We start from the raw sequence: 12,008 nt of genomic DNA, 5'->3' as shown, positions 1-12,008 counted from the left end.
GTGATTTCAGGGGGGGCGACCACATTCTTCTGGACCATATCCCATAGTTCCCAGTCTGCAGCAGTGGCCGGTGGGATGGGAGGGGCTCTGGGGAGGTAAAAACTCCCCCTGACCTTCTGCCCAGGGCTTTCCCAGAGCCTTGGAGCAGGTCCACGGGTCTGGCTTGGCATGCCCAGGGTGATGTGTTTGCCGGGAGGACCCCCATCCCATGCCCCATAGTGACTTTCTGCCGGGTCTCCTCTGGCTGGGTCTCGGTGGCAGTGGACAGCGGTGGGACAGTGATGTTGGTCAGCCAGGATGGGATCCAGAGGCCGCCATTCTGCTTCCCCAAGGGGGGGCACCTCCTGCAGTTCCTCTCGTGCCTGGAAAATGGGCTGCTCCCTCACGGGCAGCTGGACCCTCCACTCTGGTCTCAGCGGGGGAAGGTGAGTGACCGTGGGGGCCCCAGGGAGGCTGGGATGGGGGCGGGGGTCAGCCGTGGGGAGTGGTCATTCTTTTTTTTTTTTAATTTTTTTAATGTTTATTTTTGAGAGAGAGTGTGAGCAAAGGAGAGACAGAGAGAGGGGGGACAGAAGATCCAAAGCGGGCCCTGCGCGGACAGCAGCAAGCCTGATGTGGGGCTCAAACTCACCAACTGCAAGATCATGACCTGAGCCAAAGTCAAATGGTCAACTGACTGAGCCACCCAGGCACCCCAGGGTGGTCGTTCTTGCCCATGACTCTTTACCTGGCTTTGTGGGCTCATGCACACCCCACTGAGACCCTCAGGCCGTGCACAGACTCTGGGGACAGATGTATCCCAAGGGCTATGCATTGGGATTGTGCTTTCAGGGCAAAGTATTTCCCAAACTGCGCAAGTGAAGCCCTCAGGGTTCTGCCAAGTCCACATCTTCGGACAAGGAAGATGACAAGGCCACAGATTATGTGTTCAGGATCATCTATCCCGGCATGCAGTCTGAATTCAGTAAGCTTCCCAGTCTCTGGGCCCCCGAGATCTAACCTGTTAGCTGAACATGAAAATAACTCCAGGTGTTTGGGGTTTGTGGACAGGTGGTCTGGGTTCTGGGGCCAGCGGGGGGGGGGGGAGGGGAGGGGCGGGGACTTGAAACCAGGAAGTTAGTATCTCGGTTTCCCCCCAGTGAGAACCACGCACTACTGAGCTTAATAAAGGTAAACCTGGAGCAGGAATTACCACGGGGTAGTGAGTGGGCTCTGGAATCCTGGTTGAATTGGGGCAAGTCACTTCACCCTTCTGTGCCTTGGTCTCCTTATCTGTAAGATGGGGACGTTAACATAGCACCTGCATCATCGGGCCCTTGTGGGGACTAAATTAGAGAAGGCCCTTGGCACAGAACACATCCATGCTAGCTGCTGTTATGTGGTTGTTGGTATTTTATTTCACTCTACTGTTGTCAGGATTCAGTGAGATAATGAGGTGATCAATGTAAAGTCCCTGTAATGTAAAGTAAATGTAAATGTAATGTAATGTAAAGTCCCAATGTAAAGCACACTGTAGGGCTTCAATACATGATGGTCAAAAACAGCAAAGGCGGGAAGCAAAGCACCAGGCCCTGGCACATGAGACGCTAATATATGTCTGCCACTTGGGACAGTGACTGCCGTGACATAGATGCTTGGTTCGTGGAGACTGTTACCATTAAGGTCATCTTTACCAAGGAGGTGTTATTTGGATCAAATGAACTGATATTTGGAAAGTTCTCAGAGGCCTGGCTTTTATTTTATTTTATTTTATTTTATTTTATTTTATTAAAATTTTAATGTTTATTTATTTATTGAGAGAGAGAGAGAGAGAGCGAGCTGGGGAGGGGCAGAGAGGGAGAGAGAGAATCCCAACCAGGCTCTGAGCTCTCAATGCAGAGCCTGATGCAGGGCTCGAACTCAAGAACCGTGAAATCACCACCTGAGCTGAAACCAAGAGTCGGATGCTCAACCAACTGAGCCACCGAGGTGCCCCAGAGTCCCAGCATTTATTAAGCACCATGTGGATGTCTTGTTTCAGCAACTCAGTATTAAGCTATAGGTGCTTTCTGTCAACCCCGTTTTATTTTACCCTTGGTGGTCCTGTTGTTCCATTTGATGGATAATGGCTCTGAGCCTACCTTTGCTATCGTGCCGGGTCGCTTCATGCTCTGGCTTTTGTCCACCGCTCAGTGGGATCTGGGGATGTGGGGCAGGCTTGGTGGTAATGTCTTATATTGCTCAGGTTGGTTTCTCATCTTCACCCATATATTCATTCCTTCATGGTCAGTTAGGACCAAAGCCTTGTGTTTCTGCATCACTAGGAGCCTGAGAGTGTCCTGAAGTGTTCATTACTACATCCGTTCCTACCCCGGTTCGGGGTCTAGAGCCGTCCCAGCCTGTCAGTGGTACCAGGCTCATACAGCACCCCCAAGAGCCGAATGATCAGAGGGGCCAGATGCCCCCTGTCTGCCTTCCCGGGAAGCCCTGTCTCTGCTCCCCAGAGAGGCTCATCCAACATATAGTTTGTAGGCTCTGCTGGGAGCCAGGCTGGGTGCCGGAGGTCTTACTTGCTTGGGAAGTGTCCATGTTAGCGTGTTGGGGCTCTCCGTGTGCCAGCAGAACAGACGCTGGCAGTGCCCACCCACACCCCTCCTTGCGGGCTCTCCTGTCGACTCCCATCCTAGTGTCTCTCTGCCTGAGGGTCCCTTCTGCCTGTGGGTGGGGTGGGGTAGAGGTGTCCAGGAACCAGGATCCTCCCTGGAGCAGCCTTCAGCCAACGACTGGCAGGAATTAGTGTATAAACGCCCCGGCTCCCTCACCCCCCACCCCGGTAAGAAAGCTCTGACATGCGTGTCTGCATGTCTCCCAGAGCGCCCCCTGCCCCCCAGGAGATCAAGCACCAGTTGCCCATAGTGGTAACCTGAGCGGTAACCAGCCCTTTGCTCTGCCTTCTCGTGTCACTTCGCCTACCCATGCTTCTTGGAAACATCTCCCAGATAGACTCCCGGCACTTGAATTCTCATCTGCCCGTGAGGAAACCCCAGTGAACTCTATTTATATCAAAGCTTCTCACTCATAGCGCTGCCGATGTTGTAGATGGAATAATTCTTGGGGGGGGGGGGGGGAGTGTCATGTGCCTTGTAGGATGTTGAATGCCATCCCTGGTCTCCCGCTACTAATGGCCAAGCAGCAAATCTGCCCCCTCCCCCACCACCAAGCAGTGACAACCGGAAATGTCCCCAGATGTTGCTGAGTGTCATCTGGGAGCAAAAGGGCTCTTGGCTGAGTAAAGCACACATCACTGCATTCACCTCTCCGCCACTGCAGCATGGCCAAGTGACTTGCCCTCTCCAGACCTCATTTCCTTGTCTGTAGAATGGGGAGACATTCTACAGACCCTCCCCACCCAGGATCATATTCTGAGGAGTCAGTGTGGTGATGTATCAGGCACCTAACGCAATGCTAATCCTCACCACGGCCCTCCTAGGCAGGTGCCACTGTCTTCACCATCGCCTACTTTTCAGAAGAGGAAGCTGAAGCACAGAAAGGTTAAGAAACTGGTCCAGAGCCACACAGCTAATCTTCGGCGTGGTTGGGATTTGAACCCAGGTGTCCTGGCTCCAGAGCTTGTACCTCTCACAACCACTCCATGCAGATTGTTTTTGACCAGGATCGGTTGACACTGTGGTTTCACCCCCTTCATGCCCAAGCTCAGTCAGATTCAGCCCACGTGGAAATGGTGCCCCCTGCTTGGTTGATTTTCTCAGGGGCCTGAGTCCCAGAGCTATGGTTTTCACCTTTGAGGACAATGAAGTCCTTTCTGAAGAAGTGCCTAAATCAGAAATGGGCAGACACCTTCCTGTGGTCCAAATTCGGCCCACTGCCTGTTTTTGTAAATAAAGTTTTATTGGAACACAGTCACACGCATTCACAGACAGCGTGTCCATGGCTGCTCTCACACCACAGCAGCAGAGTGAGATCATTGTAACCAAGACTGTAGGCCCACAATGCCAAAAATATTTACATATCTGGCCCTCTATAGAAAAAGTTTGCAGATGCCTGCCTTCAATAATAAGGGAGAAGAGTTTTGCCCTGTGGGCAGGATGATGTGGCCATAGATGGTTCTAAACCCCCTTTCAGTGTCTTCTTGCCTCGTCTCGTGGTCCTTGTGCACAGAGGAGGCAGAGACCAGTTCTGAAACATTGAGCCCGTTTCGGAGTCAGAAGAGGGCCTTTCCATTCTCCTGTGTTGCTGAGACTGTCTATGCCATCTGTGATGGCAGGCGTGAGCCACGCATGCCTCCCGAGCGCTTGAAATGCATCTAGTTCGGATGGAGCTGTGCCTTAAGTGTCAAATACACACTGCATTCTGAAAACTTACAACAACCAACAGAAATATAAAATATCTCCTCAGTAATTTTATATTGATTACAGGTTAAAATGGTAACATTACAGATATACTGAGTTAAACAGAAGTTATTGTTGAAATTGATTTCATCTGGTCCCCCCCCTTTAGTGCAGCTTCTAGAAACTTCTGAAGTAAGCATGTGGCTTAGGTTGGATTCCTGTTGAACAGAGCTGGTCTAGGGCAGGGTTTCTCAGCCTCGGCACTGTTGATATTTTGGGCTGAATAATTGCGTATTTGGTGGGGTGGGGGTGGGGGGTCTGGTGCATTATCCCTGTCGTCTACCCACTAGATAGATGCCAGCAGCATCTAGCAAATTCCCAGGTCGTGACAACCAAAAATGTCTCCAGACATCGCCAGATGGCCTCAAGGTACCAAAATTGCCCCAGTGGACAGCTGCTGGTCTAGAGCAAGGGTGGTGTCGGGGGAATGTCGGTTGAGAGACTATTGAATAGGATCTCGGGGTCTGACACCCTGGGTTGGAATCCCAGCCCCACCGTTTGTTAGCTGGACGGTCTTGGGCATGCTGCTTCCATGCCCCATGACTCAGTTCCCGAATCTGCAAAAGGGGATAGTGGTAGTGCTTGCACTCAGTAGGTGATAGCTGTTGTTGGCGGAAAGAGAGGGGGACCTCAGTAAGAAAGGAATGTTACGCCAGTTACCACCCGCTGGGGCTGGGGCTGGGGCTCATTCTGAGCCTCAGTTTCCCCTTCTGCAGAATGGGAGAAGAGAGGCCTCCCTCATGGGGTGATTGAGGACGATAGGGCAATCCTGTGCCTGCACAGCAGCCAGTACATAGTAGGCACTTTATAAACACAGAGCCGTGTGGAGCAGGGCAGGGGAGAGGTTCAGCCCTGAGGAATTGGCTCTTCGCCTGTGTCAGCGTTCTGCCCACCGTGGACATTCCGTTTCACTGGTGCTTTCTGTTTTGTGTCTCAAGTTGCTCCCGACCGCTTGGGCAGCACTCCCCCAGTCTCCGTGAGCCTTGCCTGGACGGTGGTTCCTGCCGGCCGGTCGGTGCTAGTGGTGGCCAGGGGCAGTCAGTGGGCGCGAGCCAGATGGGACGCCACCTTCCCCATGCCAGGTCCGAAGCAGCAGCCCCCCAGTAACGTCTGGGCTACTCCCACCCTGGGGCTGGGTGCCGGCCACCTCTGCCATGTTGTCATTTGAGTCTTGGTCCCAATGAGGGAAGAGGGAGACAGACCGATGCCCTCACACTGTCCAGCCTCCCCGGTGCAGGATGTCAGGGGTTCTGTGGTGAAGGGATCCATTGGTGATGCCTGTGGAGTGCGAGGGGCTGGGGTGCAGGCAGCCTTGCCACAGCTTGCTGAAACCGATCAGGGAAGCAGAGAACTGGGGACACTTTTCTAGAACATTTTACAAGGGCTCACTGTGCTTTCTTGGCCAGCTCATCTGTGAGTCAGCTTGGGGAAGAGCTTTCTATGTGACATTGTGAAGACAGCTTTCTATACTGTCAGTGGGTAGGGCTGGGCCCTGTCGGCTACTGAACGCTGATGACAAGTAGCGTGGGCTCGGCAACCATTCCCCTCCCCCCGACCTTGCAGCCCAAGGGAAGAGGCCAGGGATTACCGGTCATCCTTGAGGAGGCGTGGCTGGTGGGGTCGATGTGAACCCTTCTTAATCTCCTAGGCAAACTAGGGCCCACAGGCCGGAGCCAGCCTCATTTTGTGCAGCCCATGAGCTAAGAATGGTTTCCACATATTTTTATTAATCGATAAAAATCAAAAGAGTAATATTTGTGACGTGTGAAAATGATCTGAAATTCAGGTTTCAATGTCCATAAATAAAGTTTTGTTGGAACACACCCGGGCTCATGTCTTTGCATCTTGAGCATGGCTATTTTTGCATTCTGAAGGCAGAGTTGAGTGGCTGTGATTGCAGCCAAATGGTTCATAATCCCTAAAATGCTGACTGCCTGGTCCTTGATGGAAAATGTTTACCGAGCCCTGTCCTTGAGAAAATAATATTTTTGCACCTGTCTGGAGCTGTCACGAAGCCAGGAAATTAACAACAGAAATTGTAACGCATGTGTCACTGTCCTGTTGGTCCTGCAGCCCCGCAGATGCCACGGTTTCCATGGAGCTGGGAAAGGAGGCAGTGAGGGAAAATCTAAGTGCTGTATCCTGGGAGCACTTGATCAGGACTCTCCAATATCCAAGTGTTAGGAGATCAGTCATGCTCTCTTGGTTCTCGAATGTGGCTGCTGTTATCAAAATTGTTTTTGATATACAGACTTAAGGGCTCTCTCTCTAGCAGGTTTTAAATCAGTAGATCGGGGTGGGACACTGGCATGTGGCTTTTCAGCAAGCATGATGCTGGGTGGCAGTCGCCAGCCTGCTTGAGACCCGTTGATGGAACAGCTGTATGGGTCAGGCTGATGGACAGTGCAGACAACCTCATCAGCGGGGCCTCTGCTGGGTCCCTTGCCCTTGGGTGCCCTGCCTCATCTGTTGAGTTAGGCTCCCTTCTGCCTCCCCGCTAGAGATCCTCTCTCCCAGAGAGTCTACCCCAGGGGACTCAGGATCATCAGCCTTGCCCAGAAACCCCCAGCAGGCCCCTCTTCCTTCTTGTCAGTCTCCTATAAGGACAGCTGAATGACAACATGGTGAGGCTTGGCCTGCTGTGGCACTGGGTCTATTTTCTTGGCTCTTGGCGTGTGCTCTCTCTCTCTCTCTGTCTCTCTTTCTATCCTCACTCTCCCCCCCACCCCGCCTTCTTCCTTTTTCTTCCTTTCTTTACTTCCCATCTGGTAAGGGCCCCAAATCTTGCTGGTGGCTTTCATTGGATCAGGTGGGCTCAAAGGCCATTATCTGGGTCAGATAATGATTGGGGTCGCTGTTTCTGGCTGTCACATTCAGAGTCTTTCCCTATCCCTGTGCTGGCCTAGGGGCGAGCTGCTTGCTTCGGGGTAAGGTTTCCGTGACCCACATATTTTTAACTGGGGCTCTTGCCCCATCCCTTCTATCCACCACAGCCCCCCAGGACCTGATGGATGTCTCCGTGAGCAACCTACCACCCTTATGGCAACCCAGCCCCCGGAAATCCTCCTGCTCATCCTGTTCACAGAGTGGCTCCGCCGATGGTGGCTCAACCAATGGCTGCAACCATGAGAGGTATGAGGGGCTTATGCCATGGGTCGAGGGAATGGAAAGATTTGCAGAAGATTTGTAGGCACCTGTTTGTTGCCCAGCGCTGAATTCAGAGGAGGGATGTAGGCTACAGAATCACTCAGGTCTGGGTCAAAGGCTAGCCTTGTGAAGTCCTAGCTAGCGGAGCTTCCTTACATGTATCGGTCAGGATAAACAAGGTTATGTTGCAGTAACAAACAGTCCTGCTATCTCAGTGGCTTCTTACAGCAAAGGCTTATTTATCATGCTTACTATGTGTCTGTCCTGGGTCAGCTCGGGGCTCTGCTTGCTGCCCATTAAAGGGCCCAGTGACACCAAATATTACTTAATGCCAAGCACACATGCCTCAGTTTGCTCCTCCACAGAATGGGGATACAAATGCCTGGTAACCTGAGCAAGTCTGCACCCGACCAACCTGAGGGTACAGTGAGGGTTATTTTCATGTTTAATGCCTCCCTGCGTGTAACTGGAGGACATTAACCATGCCTCCTTCCTGTCTCCCTGGGTTTTGCTGGGTGGCCCCCAGGAGGTCCTGAGAAAAATATGCAACTATTCCTCCATCCTGTTCTCTGCAAGCATGCACAATACTCCCTTCAGCAGTCCTCGATTTCCCCAACACTGCTGGGGCCTTACTCCCCTCTCCTCTTGCAGCCAAAACAGCCCCCAAACCCCCCCCATGCAAGGAGGAGCTCTGAGGCATCACCTCTGCAATCAGCCATACTCTGAATTGTAGTTTGGCTCAGTTTGGTTCAGCTGGGCCACTTGAGAAGTCAGAACTCTTGGTGCAAGTCACTGAAAAACCACTTCAGACTAGTTCAAATACGAAAGGAAATCGCAACAGGATGGAGAAGTCCAGAGGCATGGTGACTTCAGGCATGGTTGGCTCCAGATGCTCAAAACAGAAATCTCTCTGTTTCTTCAACTCTTGCCTCTGGTTGCCTCTGGTGGTTTCATTCTCAGGCAGGCCTTTCCTATGGAGTGGCAAGAATGGATCCCAGCAGCCACTGTCCTATATCCCTCTGGCTTAGGAGCTTGAACAGAGAAAAATGGGTCTGTTTCCCTGTAGTTCCAACAAAAGTCTCAGGGCTCATTCTCATTGGCTCAGGTTGGATCACGTGACCACCTCTTATTCAAGGACTGTGATTCCAACCTGAGTCAGGTACTGGGTAGAATCAGCCTCATCCAAACTTCAGGTCCAGAGTGTTGGGGAGGCAGTGACCCCAAAGACTAGGGGAAGTGGCAATGATGCTGTATGGGTAGAAATAATAGTTCCCCCGCCTCCAGTCCCCTTAACTGACTGGTTTTAATCTGCTCCCTACAGGCAACAAGCTGTGCTTCCCCAGGGAACCTGGGCTCTGTGTGGTCTTTCCTAAGTGTCGTCTTTTCCTCCACCTGCAGCTCCCCTGAAGCTCCTCTGTGACAATATGAAGTACCAGATCCTTTCCAGAGCCTTCTATGGATGTGCGTATTGGCTTTACTTACCATTGTGGTCTCTGGGAGCATTTATCAAATGCCTGTTGTATGTCAGCAGTGTGAGGGGAAGGTGCCTGGCTCTGGCACGTGAACCTCTGCTCCCCTATTTCCCGAATGTGTCTGTTTTTAGTGTAGTTACATGCACTTCTCTGAGCCTCATCTATAGATTGAGGATAAATTGTGTCTGTAGGTGCTGAGGGGGGACATCAAACAACAGGGCTTCTCAGTGGCAGGGGTCTGGTTAGTCACCATCGCATCCCCAGTGCCCACCTTAGAGGGCTTGTTTTCAGGATTAAATGAGAAGCATGTATAGAGCCCCTAACACCTAGCAGGACACGTCCTAGGTGCTCAATAAGAGTCGGTTCCCCTCACCTGTGGGCAGAAGAGTCAGGTGGTCTGATCCCTTTCCACGGAGTTAAAAATGAAAATTTAAATACAGGCATTCCGATGGTTTCTGTTTAACAAATGAGGAAACTAAGGCACAGGGAGGCAAGGTAACTTGTCCAAGGTCACACTGCTAATACATGACACAGCCAGAGCTCAAGCCTAACCCACTGACCACAAAGCCTGATTTTTTTTTTGTTTTTCATTCTGCTGTGATTCTTAGCACATTTTATTTCCCCAGCCTCCCAGCCTAGATGGGGGAGATAAAACACGTATTTTCAGGGATTCCAGAAAAGTGTTACTATGTCCTGCATGGCCTGTGGAATAGCAGCTCAGGCCATGTCCCCCCGCGCCTGGAGAGGCAGGGAGAACGTGAGCTCTCAGGATCAAGGTTTTTGCCTGTTCTGTTATCACCCATCCCCAGTGCCTGATGCAGGGCCTGGCTGGGAGCCAGGGGAGCGTGGACACATGTTTATGGAACCCAAATGGAAAAGCTTCCTGGAGAAAGGGTCGAGGGTCAAGATGGATCTTGAACAATGTTGTCGTGTGCCATGGCTCATCCCTGATGGTGGTTGAGAGCCCAAGTTCTGGCGCTGGGCAGCTGGGGTTCAGATTCCATCTCTGCACTTCCCGGTGATGTGACCTGGGCAGGTGACATGAGCAGTCTGTGCCTCAGTTTCTTCATCTGTAAGATGGAGAAGATAGGAGTACCTGCCTCATACTGTTGTGAGAATTTAATGAGTTGCATTATGGGAGCTCTGGCAGCTCCCTGGCACGTAGTGTATGCGTGTGTCAGTGTTAGCCATCTCCTCCTCCCCTTCCTCCCCCTCCCCCCTGCCCCTCCTTCCCCTCCCCCTCCTCTCCTTCCCCCACCTCCTCCCCTCATTTCTCCCCTCCCTCCCTTCCTCCTCCTCCCCCCTCCTCCTCCTCCCTCCCCTCCCTCTCCTCCTCCCCCTCTTTCTCCTCCTTTCTCCCCTCCCTCTCCTCCTCCCCCCTCCTCCCCTTCCTCCCCTCCCTCTCCTCCTCCCCTTCCTCCTCCCTCTCCTCCCCCTCCTCCTGCCTCTCTTCACCCTCCTCCCCCTCCTTCCCCTCTTTCTAATCCTTCTCCTCCTCCTCCTCCTACTCCTCCTCCTCCTCCTCATTGCTGGGAGGGGTGAGTCCTCAGGCTCCAGAAAGCCCAGGGTCCTCTCCAGGAGTTGATAGGGGACAGCCAAAGGGAGGGGGCATGGTCAGAGCAAACACAAGCTGTCATTTGCTGAGTGCCTCCTGTGTACCAGGCACTGTGCCCTCCAGGTGCCCAGGGTGGAGCGGACGAAGGGTGGCAGGTTGGCAGGCATTCGATGAGAGTGCGGGGCCATCTTTGAAAGCAAACCAGGCGCATCTCCCAGGGCCTTCTTTATCTAGCTGCACTGTGAACACGAGCTGCCCACCTCTGCCATTCTCTTTCTCTCTTGCTACGGATCGGAGGCACCCAGAGGCCTGGAGAGCATGTGGAGTCCCTGCCTCCTTCCTGCCTGCCCCTTGTCTGCCTCCTGCCCATTGATTAAATGCCTTGGCTTCCGGGTAGAGGAGGTAATGGCACCCTGGCCTGGGCTGAGAAAGGTGACCGACTTCCCTAGGCTCACAGAACTATTAAGCAGTCAAGCCAGCAAGTGACTTCACCCCTCCGAGCCTCGCCTTCCTCATCTGGAAGAGAAGGATGATGGGACTTTCTGCGTCATGAGGGTTCACTAGGATTGCAGGGTGGGGCAGCGCTTTGAGATCCATGAGACAAGGCAAGGCAGGCTGGATGGTGGATGATGGCACTTTCCCTCCCTCCTTCCCTTGCCAGGGCTTGCCTACTGCAGACACCTGTCCACTGTGAGGACCCACCTGTCAGCCCTGGTCAATCACATGATCGTGTCTCCAGACTTGCCCTGTGATGCCGGACATGGGCTGACGGCCAGGATCTGGGAGCAGTACCTTCAGGACAGCACAGTAAGGCTTGGCCTGGCTCTGCCTGCAGTGGGGCAGAGCCCTTGGGGGGACCGTCTTGTCATCTGAGCAATGAACCCACCTGCTTGCAGGGACTCAAGGCGGCTGTGACACCTTAGGGGTGGTCTGCGTACCCCACCTGAAGGCCCCGCCCTTCTTGAGAGTGCTAAAACCCACGGCCCCCTTCTGCCCATGGGTGTGAGGATCCAGGAGGCTGGAGCGTGCACGTCCTCTCCTGGAAGGAGTAAAGAATCTGTCACCAAGGATTTATTAAGCATCACACGTATGCACAGTGCTGCACGAGGTGCAGTAAGTCTCTTCCGCAGGAAGGTTGAAACTACTTAGCTACTTAGGAGGATGGTAGCTAAGTCAGAGGAGGCAGCTGGGCCCAGAAAACCGCCCCCCAGCGTGCAGAACCCTTCCACTTGGCCTCACGACCTGAGAATCCTCCCATCAGATATTTCACCTGGAAACGCATCTCTAAGGTTTTCTTACTAGAAGGCAAACATCCCTGCAAGGAAGATGTTTATGTGTGAAAAAAGTTTCATAGTCAAATAGCTTGGGAAACGAGAGGGGTCAGCTTTTCTGTATCCTGCAGAACTTCCCAGAACCTTGGCTAGACTGATAGGCTTATGGCTCTCA

The 12,008-nt window shown here is 52.7% G+C and overlaps 1 protein-coding gene across 1 annotated transcript in view; it reads left to right on the top strand.

The window, feature by feature from the left end:
• LOC124519793 (small G protein signaling modulator 1-like) overlaps positions 1 to 12,008 on the top strand; it is a 97,147-nt gene that overhangs the window by 51,549 nt on the left and 33,590 nt on the right. The window contains 6 exon segments of the mRNA XM_047090210.1: positions 262 to 425; positions 832 to 964; positions 5,327 to 5,491; positions 7,382 to 7,520; positions 8,932 to 8,996; positions 11,224 to 11,369. Coding sequence (XP_046946166.1) covers positions 262 to 425; positions 832 to 964; positions 5,327 to 5,491; positions 7,382 to 7,520; positions 8,932 to 8,996; positions 11,224 to 11,369 — 812 coding nt within the window.

Source organism: Lynx rufus, unplaced genomic scaffold (assembly GCF_022079265.1).
Source record: "Lynx rufus isolate CCGP_SWC_20201006 ecotype Redwood Valley unplaced genomic scaffold, mLynRuf1.p SCAF_29, whole genome shotgun sequence".
In the NCBI taxonomy this organism is placed as follows: domain Eukaryota; kingdom Metazoa; phylum Chordata; class Mammalia; order Carnivora; family Felidae; genus Lynx; species Lynx rufus.
The sequence above is the reverse complement of the archived record's forward strand: the minus strand, read 5'-3'. Positions and strand labels throughout refer to the sequence as shown.